The following is a 15,459-nucleotide window of genomic DNA, read 5'->3' on the forward strand; positions in this document are numbered from 1 at the left end:
TTATGGAAAATGCAGATGAGCCAAAACAAGAAAGCTGAGAGGAGACTAGTTTCTCTTAGGGATGATCATGATCATGAGGAGACTAGTTTCTCTTTTTTTTTTTAAATGTATTTTATTGATTTTTTACAGAGAGGAAGGAAGAGGGATAGAGAGTTAGAAACATCAATGAGAGAGAAACATTGATCAGCTGCCTCTTGCACACCCCCTACTGGGGATGTGCCCGCAACCAAAGTACATGCCCTTGACCGGAATCGAACCTGGGACCCTTCAGTCCACAGGCCGAGGCTCTATCCACTGAGCCAAACCGGTTAGGGCAGAGACTAGTTTCTCTTATATGATCACTTATATTATCATCAGTTTTGAGCTTAGTTCTAACAATTTTTTAAAAAAAATTTTGACTGATTTCAGAGAGAAAGGTAGAGGGAGAGAAAGACAGAAACACCAATAATAATAAGAGAGAATCACTGATCGGCTGCCTCCTACATGCTCTCTATCAGGAATCAAGCCTGCAACTTGGCATGTGCCCTGACTGGAAATCGAATTGTGCCCCCTCTGGTTCATAGGTCAACACTCAACCACTGAGTCACACCAGCCAAGCAATGCTTAGTTTCAGAAAAGAACATACCTTAAGCTTATCAAACACAAAACTATATCTTAGTCACTCATTTTTATATGAGGTTTCAAACAAACTGCAAGTCTTAATGTATATTGAAACCTAATTGTTTCCTAAATTTAATTATAAGTAATAGATTTTATTAAATACTAGGGGGGGGGGGGGGTCCCTCAGCCCAGCCTGTGCCCTCTCGCAGTCTGGGACCCCTCGGAGGATGTCCACCTGCTGGCTTAGGCCCGCTCCCTGGGAGAACGGGCCCAAGCTGGCAGTCAGACATCCCTCTGGCAGCCAGGCAGCCCTAAGCTGCAGTTGGACATCCTTAGCATTGGTGAGGAGGCGGGAGAGGCTCCCGCCACCACTGCTGTGCTGGCAGCCATCAGCCTGGCTTGTGGCTGAGCAGAGCTCCCCCTGTGGGAGCACACTGACCACCAGGGGGCAGCTCCTGCATCGAGCGTCTGCCCCCGGTGGTCAGTGTGTGTCATAGTGAACAGTCATTCCCAGTTGTTCTGCTATTAGGGTCAGTTTGCCTATTACCCTTTTATTATATACGATACAGGCCTAGTGCATGGGTGGGGACTGGGTGGTTTGCCTTGAAGGGTGTCCCGGATCCGGGTAGGGGTCCCACTGGGGTGCCTGGCCAGCCTGGGTCAGGGGCTGATGGCTGTTTGCAGCTGGTCACACCCCCTTCAGGGTGGGGGTCCCCACTGGGGTGCCTGGCCAGCCTGGGTGAGGAGCTGATGGCTGTTTTCTGGCTGGCCACACCACCTTTAGGGTGGGGGGTCCCCACTGGCATGCCTGGCCAGTCTGGGTGAGGGGCTGAGGGCCGTTTTCATGCTGGCCAAGCCCCCCGGCGACCGAAGCTCCCAGCCTCTCCTTTTTTTCTTTTTCTTTTTTATTCTGGGATTTATTTACCTTCTATAATTGAAACTTTGTAGCCTTGAGAGGAGCTCAGAGCCAGCCAGGGCAGGAGGGAGGAAGCTTGGCTTCCTTCTTCGCCAGGGGCAATGCAAGCCTCCTGCTTGCTCCAGCTCTGTGGCCCCGGCCGGCTGAAAGCAGGTATCTGGGGTTTATTTACCTTCTATAATTGAAACTTTGTTGCTTTGAGTGGAGCTGAGAGCTGGCAGGAAGCTTGGTTTCCTCCATCATTGGGGCAACCAAGCCTCCTGCTTGCTCCAGCTCTGTGGCTGCCGGCTGCCATCTTGGTTGGGTTAATCTGCATATAGTTGCTCTGATTGGCTGGTGGGCATGGCTTAAGGCATAGCAGAGGTATGGTCAATTTGCATGTCTGTCTTTTATTAGTGTAGATAAGCTAAGTCTACATATGTTATTTTAAAAAACCATAAAACTTTAAAAATATAAACGTAGACTGGCAGAAATGAAGAGATTTGCTTCTGTTTAGAAAGCACCATTATTATAAAAAGATACAAAATTTATCATATTAATCTATAAATATGAAGTATCCAAAACTAACAAGCTTGGGTCAAGATGGAAGAAGAGGTAAATGTGGTATTCCCATCCTCCCACAACCATATCAAAATTATAACTAAACTACAGAACAACCATCATTCAGAGCTGCCTGATGTCTAGTTGAATGGACACTCTACAATTAGCAATTAAAAGAAGCCACATGGAGACTGGTAGGAAGGGAGGAGAAAGAGGGGGGGGGGAGGGGGGGAAATGGGCTGGTCCCACACCCACATGTGAGAGGGATATCTGAGCTGCAGAAGCTTTCCCATACAAATCGCCTGTCCTTGATCACACTTCAAATGTTCCTAATAATTCTCAACAAGCAGCATCTGGCCTCACAGTGACCTATACCTCTCACTAAGCAGCCCCAGGCCCAACACTAGCAGCAGCAGGCCTTGGTTCACAGTTTGGCCTTGCCTGGGCACCACCAAGTACAGCTCAAGTAGCAGCCATGTGCAGCTCACTTTGTACTTCATGCCAGGTGGCCCTAGGCAGAACACAGGTGGTGGCTGGCCTTGGCTTATACTTCCTGGAAGGACCCAGTCAGCACACCCAGTATACAGTTTCAGATCATGTCAAAGCATCACCCAACCACCTCCATATCTACACACTCAAGGGGCGGACACAGCAGGCAACCAGAGCCCTTTTGAAATAAGTTCTGGTCTGTGGGTGGGCCCACAGATGATCCTCCATGGTGGTAGCCAGTCCTTGCAGCTTTAAAATTTTAAATTAATACAATCCATTTTGAGATAAACCCACCACAAACTATATTTTCTCAACAACCTCTCATCATCATCTATAGTAATAAAAGCGTAATTTGCTAATTAGACCAGACAGCCAAACTACCTTCCAGAAGTCCTTCCAGACGAAGCTGGGGCTGTGAGGGCCGGGGCAAGCCGCCACGGCTGCGAAGGCCCAGCCCCTTGCAAGAATTTCATGCTTCGGGCCTCTAGTTATATTTATAAAACTATGGATAAAGCCAACACCTCATTGGAAGGATAGTGGGTTTATACTCTGCACTGCACAAACTCAAAGCATTATAATTGATATTTGTGCCTGATTTTTTAAAAGTTAAAGCAAAAAATAATTTCTAATACTAGGATTTTTATACACCTAAATTTAGCACAGTCTGAAAAAAGCAATCATTACTCACTGCTAAAAACTTAACTTTTTATACAATATCTTCCCAGCATTACAAATCACAAGTTGAATCTATTCCCAATGATGTATCTAAGCAATGTATTTAAGCATTATAAGTTGAAATGTGTTCAAGCATGATTTGTGAAAGATATTACATTGTCTTAGTAAAAAATACAGAATAATCTTTACAGCATGACTATGTACTTGAAATATCAAACAGAAAATTTCAAAAAAACATGTAATACACATCCTTCAGATATTATTTTGCCATAACTACTTTCACAGCATACCACCAAGACTAAATAGAATCTTGATATTTGCGATGAATATAAAGACCTTTTGAACCTACAAAGTTACAAATACTACTAAACACATCCACTTCAGAAAAATTACTGTGTGCCTATCGGGAAAAAAACACACAAATCCTCATTAAAATCCAGGTGCTAGGTAATTCTCTGCCCACTCAATAGCTATTCAACGTTTTGCCTGAAAAATTATCAACTGCTTCATCACAGACCTTGCAGCTTTTTAATAGTCAAAACCATGAATGTTAAACCCTTGAATGTCAAGAGTCTAAATGTTTCAGGAACAAATGAAGAAATAAATTCAATAATCTTCTAGGCATAATGTCAACATGGGATTTGTCACCTAAAAAACAGCATTTCTCGTAGATATTTCTCCTAGGGAAATGAAAGCTTAAGTTCACATAAAAACTTGTACACAAATGTTTATAGTAGTTCTATTCATAATCACCAAAAACTGAAAATGCATATTTCCTTCAATCAGTGAATCAAAAAACAAATAGTGGTACAACCACACAATGGTATTCCAACAAACACAAAGTAACAAACTACGGTATATACAAAAACCTTGATAATTTCCAAAGGTATTATGCTGAGTACAAGAAATCAGTCTCAAAAGGTAACAAAAGACAAAAGACAAAACAACAGTAATGCAAAACCAACTGGGTAGTTGCCAGGGTTAGGAGTAGGGGAGGGGAGGTGGGTAGGCATTATTATAGAAGGAGATCATGAGAGAGATTGAGCTATTCTGTACCATGACTGTGCGGAGGTTACATGAATCTACACACAAGTTAAAATTCACAGGCCTATATTTTAAAAAGGCCAATTATACTATATGATAGTTTTAAATATAAACAGCATTTCTAAGAAATCAACTAATTTTACTCACCCACTTTGAAAAGTGTGACAATGTTGTAAACAGTCAATTATTAAATAAGTGTGCTCAATAATATTTGTTAATGGTGATGACGTAACAAAAGACAACAAATCAAGTGACTGAAAAATCCTTTAAAACTCTACTAACTTTGTAATCAAAAGGACTTACCAAGTTCATTGAGACTCTGGGCAGCTTTTGTTATCTCTCTACTACCCCCTTGCAGTTGTCCTTGGAGTCTCTTACTGAGATGCAAGATGCGAATTATTCTCCGAAGCAAATCACAGGCAACCTGTACAAATATCATAATGTTCAATAAGTAGGTAAATCTGGCCCTAGCTGGTATGGGTCAGTGGATAGAGCATTGGCCCTCGAACTGAAGGGTCCCTGGTTTGTTTCTGGTCAAGGGCATGTATGTACCTTAGCTGCAAGCTCGATCCCCAGCCCCATTTGGGACGCATGTGGGAGGCAACCAATCAATGTGTCTCTCTCACATAGATATTTCTCTCTGTCTCTCCTCCTCCCTATACTCTCTCTAAAAAAGATCCTCAGGTGAGGATTAACAACAACAACAAAAAAGTAGGTAAACCTGTCCATTATTTCCAGATGCTACAGATTCGTTTTCTTTTTTGTTTTTCTACCACTCAGTAACCTAAATAATCACAACTTTTAAAAATCATCATTCAAGCCGAAACCGGTTTGGCTCAGTGGATAGAGCGTCGGCCTGCGGACTGAAAGGTCCCGGATTCGATTCCGGTCGAGGGCATGTACCTGGGTTGCGGGCACATCCCCAGTGGGAGATGTGCAGGAGGCAGCTGATCGATGGTTCTCTCTCATTGATGTTTCTAACTCTCTGTCTCTCTCCCTTCCTCTCTGTAAAAAATCAATAAAATATATTAAAAAAAAAATCATCATTCAAAAACTCCAATTTATCCCCAATGGAGAGAACTTGGGATTGAGGTGCAACAAAACCCAGGGACTCTTCTCTAGGCCAGTGGTCCTCACTCTTGACTTCATATTAAATTCAAGTTCAAAAAGCTCCAATGCCAGGCCTTAGCCCTGACCAATTAAATCAGAACCTCTAGCAGTGTGAACTAAGCATCATATATATATTTTTTAATATCCTAAATGGTGCCAAAGCTGACAATCACTGTCTAGGACTGCCCAGCTTCCTACTATGGCCTCTTATTATTTCCAATCCTGGTTTCTTTTTGCTACGTCCCTAGGGGAACAGACTTAAAACGTCTCCCAATTTTACTAGACCTTAAAGAAGAAGTATGCCCTACTTGAATTTTCCTAATGTTTTATCACTAATAATTATCCAAGAAAGTTCTTTTTTAAAAACTACGATATATGTCCTCCTATTACCTTTTCATTATCAGATTCAACACTGGTTCTTTACCTATCCAAAAGACTATGACATGAAATAAAGACTGATGTATTTCAGGGCACTTTACTACAGAAGCAGGACCCAGGACAATTGCCTCGGGGAGAGAGGGGAGAAGGGAGACTGATGAAATGATATATACTAGTATGTAATGACCTTCAGCGTCAGCAGTGATAATGAAGAGAAGAGAGACAGTCTGTGCTGTTGCTGCATTACCACCATCTTTGAATGGCCCTGAAGCTGGTTGAAAAGCAAGGACATCTCCCATCTAAAGGGGGAAATCCTAAATGGTGGCAATGAAAATTAAAAGCACTGAGAGCACAGGGTCCCTGAGGCTCCAGCTATAAACATTTTGTTTTTCTGAGTGAAATACACACATACCAGAGCCACACAGCCACATTCATGCACCCTAACATACACACACACAACATATACAAACCTAAAATCAAATATGCGTTTATAAACATATATAAGTCAAAGGCAACAAGGTATGAAACATATTTGCCTGACTACATTTATGAGTAACTATAGTCTGAAGTGCTTAAAATAATAAAGTCAATGACAAATAAGAATTTCCCCCCTAGAAAGTGGAAGATTTGGGCATCTTTATCTTTTAATTACTACATTTTATTTACTTTTTGAATAGATAATATAAGCATATGATTCAAAATTCAAAAGATAATGTCACCCTCATATCTCTATGTCCCAAATATGAACTTACCCAAAATAGCCACTATTATCAGTTTCTTGCTTGTCAGATTGAATTTTTAGATAGACCATCTCGCAAGTAGAATCCCTAGCAATCACTCCTCTGAGATTCTAAATACATCATGAGGAGAAATACAGATCTTACTTTAGTCTAATCAGAATTATCCTGCCAGAATTCCCCAGTACCTACCCCATAAAGGATGTAGCCTCAAACATTAAATTTTTGAGCTTATTTCTAATGCTTTTACTTTTAACCATATTAATCTGTCACCAAGTCTTATTGACGATTTTTCTGCTGCATAACATAATTGTTGCTTTACTTCTATTCCTACTAGCATCACCCTAATCCAAATCTTTATCACCTTCACCTTAATACTGTGGTCCCCTGGCCAGCTTTCTGAAATCCATCCTGCCAGATTTATTGTCTTAGAAACAGTTTTCAGCACTCCAGCCCCATTTTTAATAAACTTCACTGGCTTATTATGTTGAATATTCTCAGAATAGCATTTAATAAAATCCTCAGTCAACAAGTCTTAGATTATCTGTAATGCATCACCTTTCACCATTTCCTAATATAGTTGCCTCCACTCCTATCAATTTTTCCTTCCTTATTTTTTATTTTAGAATTTATTATCAAATACTAGGGGCCCGGTGCACGAAATTCGTGCACTGGGTGTGTGGGGGGGGGAGAGTGTCCCTCAGCCCAGCCTGCCCCCTCTCACATACTGGGAGCCCTCAGGCGTTGACCCCCATCACCCTCCGATCGCCTGATCGGCCCCTTGCCCAGGCCTGACGCCTCCGCCAGAGGTGTCAGGCTTAGGCTTGGACAGGGGACCCCCATCTCCCCCCGATCACTGGCTCTGGCCCCCGCCCAGGCCTGAGGCCTCTGGCCCAGGAATCATGCCTGGGCAGGGGACCCCCATCTCCCTCTGATCGCTTGCTCCACCCCCCGCCCAAGCCTGACGCCTCTGACCCAGGCTTCAGGCCTGGGCAAGGGGACCATCATATCCCCCCAATCCCCGGCTGCGCCCCCCACCCAGGACTGATGCCTCGGCCAGAGGAGTTGACCCTCATCACCCTCCGATCACCAAACACCGGATCAGCCCCTTGACCAGGCCTGAGGCCTCTGGCAGAGGTGTCAGGCCTGGGCAGGGGACCCCCAGCTCCCCGCGGTTGCAGGCTCCGCCCCTGCCCAGGCCTAACGCCTCTGGCCTAGGCGTCTGGCCCAGGCAGCGGGGACCTGCAGTGGCAGCGGGGGGCGCCGCGATCGTGGGCTTCGCTTTAGGCCCAGGCAAGGGACCCCTAGCTCCTGGGACTGCCAGCTTCGACCGTGCCCAGCTCCCATCGCTGGCTCCACCCCTACTTCCTGCTATCACTGGCCAGGGCGGCAAAGGCGCCTGATTCTCCCATCATGGCTGGGGGGGCAGGGCAAAGGCGGCCCCAGGGCCGCCTTTGCCCTGCCCCCCCAGCTCTTAGCTCCCCCCTGGGTTTCAGATCACTGTCAGTGGCAGGGGGCTTCTTCCTGCTTTCCCTTTCGCCTCCCTGCATTGTGCCTACATATGCAAATTAGCCGCCATCTTGTTGGCAGTTAACTGCCAATCTTAGTTGGCAGTTAATTTGCATATAGCCCTGATTAGCCAATGAAAAAGGTATCGCCGTACGCCAATTACCATTTTTCTCTTTTATTAGTGTAGATAATACAAACATATTATTCAGCACTAAAAATAAGGGAGCTATCAAGCTATGAAAAGACATACAGGAACCTTAAATGCATATTACTAAGTGAAAGAAGCCAATCTGAAAAGGCTACATACTCTATGATTCCAATTATATGACATTCTAGAAAGGCCAAAACAATGGAAACAGTAAAAAGATCAGTGGTTGCCACGTGTTGGAAAATGAATAAGCAAAGAACAGGTTTTTAGGGCACTGAAAATATTCTATGACACTATAATGATGGATACATATCATTATACAGTTGTTCAACCCCATAGAATGTATACCAAAAGTGAACCCTAATGTAAACTATGGTTTTTAAGTGATTCATCAATTGTAACAAAGGTACCACTCTAGTGTGGGGGATGTTGATTAAGGAGGCTATGCATGATGGATGCAAGGGATATATGGGAATTCTCTGTATTTTCCTCTCAAGTATAATGTGAACCTAAAATTAGTCTTTAAAATAGTCTTTAAGCCCTAACTGGTTTGGCTCAATGGATAGAGCGTCGGCCTGGGAACTCAAGGGTCCCAGGTTCAATTCCGGTCAGGGGCATGCACATTGGTTGCAGGAACATACCCAATAGGGAGTGTGCAGGAGGCAGTTGATCGATGTTTCTCTCTCATCGATGTTTCTAACTCTCTATCCCTCTCCCTTCCTCTCTGTAAGAAATCAATAAAATATATTTTTTTTAAAAATAGTCTTTAAAAATATATAGATATAAATACTACATAGAAAATAACAAACAGAAATCACAGCTAAATAAACTTGGAACCACCACACAGATCAGTAGAAAGAACCATGTCAGCCACTAAAGAAGCCCTCCAAGTAACCCTCTGCCAGTCACAAAACCAGCCATCCATCCCCCTCTACTCCTCATCCCAACCAAAAGAAACCACCATACTGCCTTTTGTGGTAATCACTTCCTTACTTTTATTTATGATTTTATTACCGAAATGAATATACATAAATGCCATAGGTTAATTTTCCTTTTTAAATGTATATGAATTCCCTAGACATCTTTTTTTTCCTTTGCAATCTGTTGAATATATTGGATCATCTGTCCTATAGTTTCCCACAGACTGCATTTTCTTGATAGCATCTCCACAGTGTAGTGTACCATGTTCCACTATCTTCTGTACTTCCTATACATTAGTAGTTGTATGTGGGCAGTTTCATTAGGTTCAGGTTTAATATTTTTGGTAAGATCATTCATTAGGTGGTAGCATACTTATAACACATGTATGATTTTCTCTTGGTGCTGTTAGCAACCACTGAAACAATGTCAAAATCCAATAAAATGATGACTGCAAAATGCTGATACTGCAATTCTATCATTTTGTCTTTATTTGTGTAGAATACAAAACTTCTCTACTAAAAAAAAACACACAACTTTACCCCATCTACTATTTGTTTAGCCAGTGGTAATAATCATACAGAAAAGTAAGGATAAATACTCGATTCTTTTGCACGGTTTATCAGTTTTTAAAATTAAAAACTGCTTTCCTAATATCCACCAAAGATGAACAATTAGTTGGTTTTGTTTCAGCTATCATTATGAACTCAAAGATTTTTTTTTTTAGATTTATTTTTCTTTTTTCTTTTTAATATATTTTATTGATTTTTTACAGAGAGGAAGGGAGAGAGAGAGAGAGTTAGAAACATCGATCAGCTGCCTCCTGCACATCTCCTACTGGGGATGTGCCCGCAACCAAGGTACATGCCCTTGACGGGAATCAAACCTGGGACCTTTCAGTCCGCAGGCCGATGCTCTATCCACTGAGCCAAACCGGTTTCGGCGTAAAGATTTAAGCATAATAAAGGATGCCAATCCATTGTAGCTCTTATCCTTATAGATGCTCACACTGTCCCACTTTTGGCCCGTTTGAGCCTCTGAAGGTGATCAAACGTACAGATCTCGTGGGAGGCTGAGAGGTTTCCTGGGACACAGAACTTTCAATTCTAAAACTTGGAGAGTTGGTCATCCTAGAGCAGAGGTGGGGAACATCCAGCCGGAAATCATTTGGTCTGGCCCTGTCAAGGCATTAGGGGTGAGTTAATTAAATGGCTGACCAAATATAGCGGGCTAATTTTTAAGCTGATAATTTTGTATGGCCTTGAATGTTGTTATAAGTATCCAAATGGCCCTTGGCAGAAAAAAAGATTCCCCGCCCCTACCCTAGAGCCTAGTCAAGTTGGTTGCTGAATCCTCTTTTTTTTTTTCTTCTGAATTGGGATTCTTTTTTTTGTTGTTAAGAGAGAGGAGAGAGGAGGGAGGGAGAGGGAGAAACATCGATGTGAGAGCACAAAATTGATGGGCTGCCTCCTGTATGACCTCGACCAGTGACTGAGCCTGAAATCTGGACACATGCTCTGACCAGGAATCCAACCAGCAACCTTTCGGTCCATGGGAGGACGCCCAACCAACTGAGCCACACTGACCAGGATGGCTGCCGAATCCTTTTGTCATGATCTTTAGTTAGTAGTTGGTGGTATAAAAATATTCCAGGATCATTTTATATAGTCCATGTCCCAGACCTGGAATGAATGATTTATCAAAGGAGCCCTGGTTCCTTTTAAAAATCAACAGCATGTCAAGACCACATTCTGGGAATATAGATTTTCATTCCTGGGACTTTTCAATAGATATACATAGGAAATGTTAGAATTAAAATATTACATCAATATTCATTTTCTTTATTCCACAATATGCATAAAAATTCTCAGATTAACATTATACATATACATTTGTACAAAAATAGTATATACATCTATAATGTACATACCATTTTAAGATAAAATGAGTTCATACTGATACTTTTGATTAAAAATCAAGAACACAGGGTGTGTATTTAATCTTCCAACGTATTTCTTCTACACAGGGACTCTACTCTCAAGACAGGAAATAACAGAATTAGAATAATTTAAAATTATTCCTTAGCTTTGTTTCACAATGCACAGAAAACATTATCTTAATACAAAACCAACACTACAAATATATAATTGCTGAAGATAGTTTTTAAAAACTGTTTTGTGCCCTGGCTGGGTAGCTCAGTTGGTTAGAGCAGCAGTTGCCAACCAGTGGTCCGTGGACCACTGGTGGTCCGTGAGGTCCAAAAAGTTGGCGACTACTGGGTTAGAGCATTGCTCCCGATATGCTAAGGTTCCAAGTTTGATTCCAGGTCAGGGCACATACAAGAACCAACCAAAAAATGGATAAATAAGTGAAACAACAAATTGATGTTTCTTTTTCTCTCTCTTCCTCTCCCTCTCTATAAAAATTGTTTTGCACTTGCTCTCCCCACATTTTTCTATAATTAGATTTTATTACTTTGCCAAAATATACAGCTATTTAGGTAAGTCAGAGAAAGACAAATACTATAAGATTCCACTTTTATGTGGAATCTGAAGAGCAATATAAATGAACAAACAAAACAGAAACAGACTCAAAGAGAATAGACTGATAGTTGCCAGAAGGAAAGTGGGTTGAAGGACTGGGTGAAAAAGGTGAATGGATTAAGAAGTACAAATTGCTAGTTACAAAATAAAGTACAGCACAGAGAATATAGTCAATAATATTGTAATAACTATGTATGGTGCCAGGTGAGTAGAGGGGAACACTTTGTAAAGTAGATGACTGTCTAACTACTATGCTGTACACCTGAAACTAATACAAATTAATATTGAGTGTAAACTGTAATAAAAAATAAAATTTAAAAAAATACAGCTATTTCATACTATACTCTCCTATATATCATTCACTTAATCCTAATACTAATGTGCATCACTAGTCCTACTTTGATGTTACTCTAGTCATTTTGGTTGTCTCAAGCCATTATCAGATTCCTAGGAAAGGCTCATAGGAACCACCAACACATAGGAACCTGCATCCTTATATGTGGATAGCAATCTCTATACTTGAAAATCAGTTTGGCTGGTATATCAATTTCTATTGCTGCACAAGAAACCAACCCAAAACTCAGTGGCTTAAAATGACCTGTTATTTCTCACAATTCTGTAAGTCAGGTATTTAGGCAGGGTTGAACTGCTCCATGTGGTATGACCTGGGATTACTCACTATGCTGCACTCAGTTAACAAGGCTCACCTGGATGATATAAGAAGGCTTCACTCATAGGTCTGGTGCCTCCGTGCTTCTCTACCTGTCATATCCATGTGGCTAGCTTAGGCTTCCTCACAGCATGATGGTGTCAAGGTATTTAGATTTCTTACATGAACAGTGGCCTTTCCAAAACGGAAACAAAAGTTGCGGTGCTCCTTGAAGGGTAGGCTGAAAACTAGCACAGCATCACTTTCACCCGCATGAGTTCCTTGGTTTTGCTATTCTAGTAGTTCTGTATGTTTTACAATGTTTAGGGACAGTGGCATTTTATGCTGCTGTTGTCATCCTCCCTCTTTATTCCTTCATAGTACATTCACTTGTTTGGTGGACAGTTATAAAGCCAGTATAATGAGTCATCATTCCATATTAGTAATACAGACAAAATTATTTGATATCATATCAATTGAAAACTAAAAAGACTCCTACAAAAATATAAAATGAAAACCATGTACATATAAAAAATATTAAAAAGATAAAAGGTTTTATGGATGATTTCCTCCTTCATTCTAACATTTTCTTAAACATTCTTACTTATATAATTTCAAAGTTAAAAAAGTAAAAAAACTTTTAAATGAAAAGCTAATGTATATTTATAACCTAAAATATTTAGAGATGAAATGTAGTTAAAAAAATAAGTTAAAATGATTTAAAAAAAACTTATATAATAGGTGTGTGAATTATCTCAATATAGCCGCTATATTTTTAAAAACATGATTAAAAGTATTTAAAAACTTACAAGATATTTATCCTCGGGTGAGGATTAAAAAGAAAAAAAGTACAAGATTTGAAGTTAAAAACTCATTTTCTTATATAATTTTAAGATAAAAAATTTAAAAATCCTATGTAAGGAATAACAGACTCCTCAAAATTTATTTCTGAAAGAATGTTACTAAAATGAGCTAAGATAGAGCTAACACAAAGATGATTCTTAGGGTGATAATTAAATTCAATTCATGCATTCATGTACATAGATGAACTCAGAAGCTTCTGCTTGAAGAAAGAGTGAAATCGTAATAAAAAGCAAAAAGAATTAAGTTTAAATGTACTTTCTTCCAATTGAGGGCATAATCATAGAGATTTTAAGTTCAAGGCAAAAATAACTTCATAGCTATTTCTTTCTTGCTTTTAAATACCACATGTATTTAAATGAAATAGAAGCTCAAAGAATGAAGAGATTAAACAGGAACATTAAAGTTTCCCAGACAAAATGAACAGAATAAAAATGGTTAAAACATAAGCTTTCAAAGAGGCCTCAGACTTCAAAACTGTTTGAAGGGCAACAAACTTCTAAGATAAACATCCTCCCTAAGGTAAGATGTTTATCACTCAATACAGGAAGAATTAAATACTGGATATAAAGGTACCAAAAAGTACCTAGGCATATTTTGTTTTCCTTTTACTCTCTTCTCTCTTCGTTCCCTTATAATAATTTGACCAAATTCAACTTGATTGTCCCTGTAGTGTAATATTTTTTTACAGTAAGAGCACAGAATTAGGGCTAGTAGTTAATAACAATAAAAATAAAAAGTGCTTATCTTAATCACAATCTTAACCTCTCATGCTTACATCACCATAAAAAATAAAAACATCCATAAAAGTAACTCTCACAGCTTCACAGAATCATAGAGATGATCATTTTAGAGCTAGAAGAAAATTCACAAATCCAGCCCACACTTTCATTGTAAAAATGTACTATACCACCACCACTACAACAAAAATGGTAATTATGTGAGGTAAAGAACGTTTTAACTAACCATGTTATTAAATCATTTCACAATATATCCACATGTCAAATCATCAAGTTATATACCTTAAACTTATACAATGTTACATGTCAATTATATCTCAATAAAGATGGGGATAGAAAGACTCTAAAGTTTGTTCATCATCGTGCAACTAGTGATAAAGAGTAGCAGTCAGAGTTCATAACTCCTAACCTGTGCTCTTCATCTGTACTTTATGAACCCAGATTTGTTGGGGGTTTTTTTGATGTGTGTATATTGTTTTTTAATGCCTTTATAGATTTTTAGAGGGAGAGGAAGGGGGAAGGATAGAAACATCGATGAGAGAGAAACATCAATCAGCTGCTTCCTGCATGTTCCCTATGGGGGATTGAGCCCACAACCTGGCATGTGCTCTGATGTGAATCAGACCTTGACCTCCTGGTTCAGAGGTTGATGCCCAACCACTTAGTAACACTGGCCAGGCACAGGAGTGTTTATTTATTAGCAGAACTATTCAGCACTGTTAGTCCTTATGTGCATCATAGAATGTTGTTTTGATTATAGATTGTTTAATTTTAGGCAATGAATTAAAATTTAGTTAGTTAAATTAAAATTTTAATTTCTGTTCACTTCTCTGCTTTCAACTCCAGATCTTAAACATGTCGGAATCATGTTTCTTTTTTTTCTCCCTTGTTCACTAGAGTTTTTTGAAAGTAAGTTTGAAGAATCTTATTTTTGTCACCTACCTAGGTATTAGTGATAAAAAAAACTTATGTTTATGCAGGATTTTATAATGTAAGAAAAATTTCAAGTATTCTAAATCATTCCATTTTTATAATTACTAGGGGCCCAGTGCACAAATTTGTGCACCTTGAAAGGAACTGTAGGCCATAAGGCTTCAATGGGCACAGGGGCAGGTCTTGGCTCATCCTCCATGCTCCCGTCCAGCCCTCCCGCCACAGCCCCCAGGTCCCGTCTGTCGGCAGCCCAGCTACTGCCACCGCTGCTCCCAGATGCTGACGGCATGGAGTGATTGGGGCCGGTGCCGTCAGCAGGTGCATGCGGCAGCTGCTGCCCCAATTGCCCCTCAGGAGCAGGGATAGCTAGAGAAGCCCTCAGGGGTGATGGGGGCTGGCAGCCACTGCTCACACCCGCTGACGGTGCCGAGCAATCGGGACCAGCACAGGGCACCGGCAGCAGTTGCAAGCAGGGCCGTCGCCAGCAGCGGGTGCGAGAGGTGGCTGCCAGCCCAGATTGCCCCTCAGGAGCAGGGGGAAGTAGAGAAGCCCTGAGGGGTGATCGGGGTCGACAGCCGCCACTCGCACCCACTGACATCATCGAGCAATTGCAGCCAGTGTAGGCGACGGCAGCGGGTGCGAGCGGTGGCTCCAGCGCCAGCAGCAGGT

At 40.9% G+C, this 15,459-nt stretch overlaps 1 protein-coding gene across 1 annotated transcript in view; it reads right to left on the reverse strand.

Annotated features, from left to right (window-relative positions):
• COG5 (component of oligomeric golgi complex 5) overlaps positions 1 to 15,459 on the reverse strand; it is a 196,686-nt gene that overhangs the window by 163,659 nt on the left and 17,568 nt on the right. The window contains exon 6 of the mRNA XM_081101799.1: positions 4,568 to 4,688. Within this exon, the coding sequence (XP_080957925.1) occupies positions 4,568 to 4,688 (121 nt within the window). The remainder of the gene's footprint in view (positions 1 to 4,567; positions 4,689 to 15,459) is intronic.

This window comes from Myotis nattereri (assembly GCF_964212035.1).
Source record: "Myotis nattereri genome assembly, chromosome: 11".
In the NCBI taxonomy this organism is placed as follows: domain Eukaryota; kingdom Metazoa; phylum Chordata; class Mammalia; order Chiroptera; family Vespertilionidae; genus Myotis; species Myotis nattereri.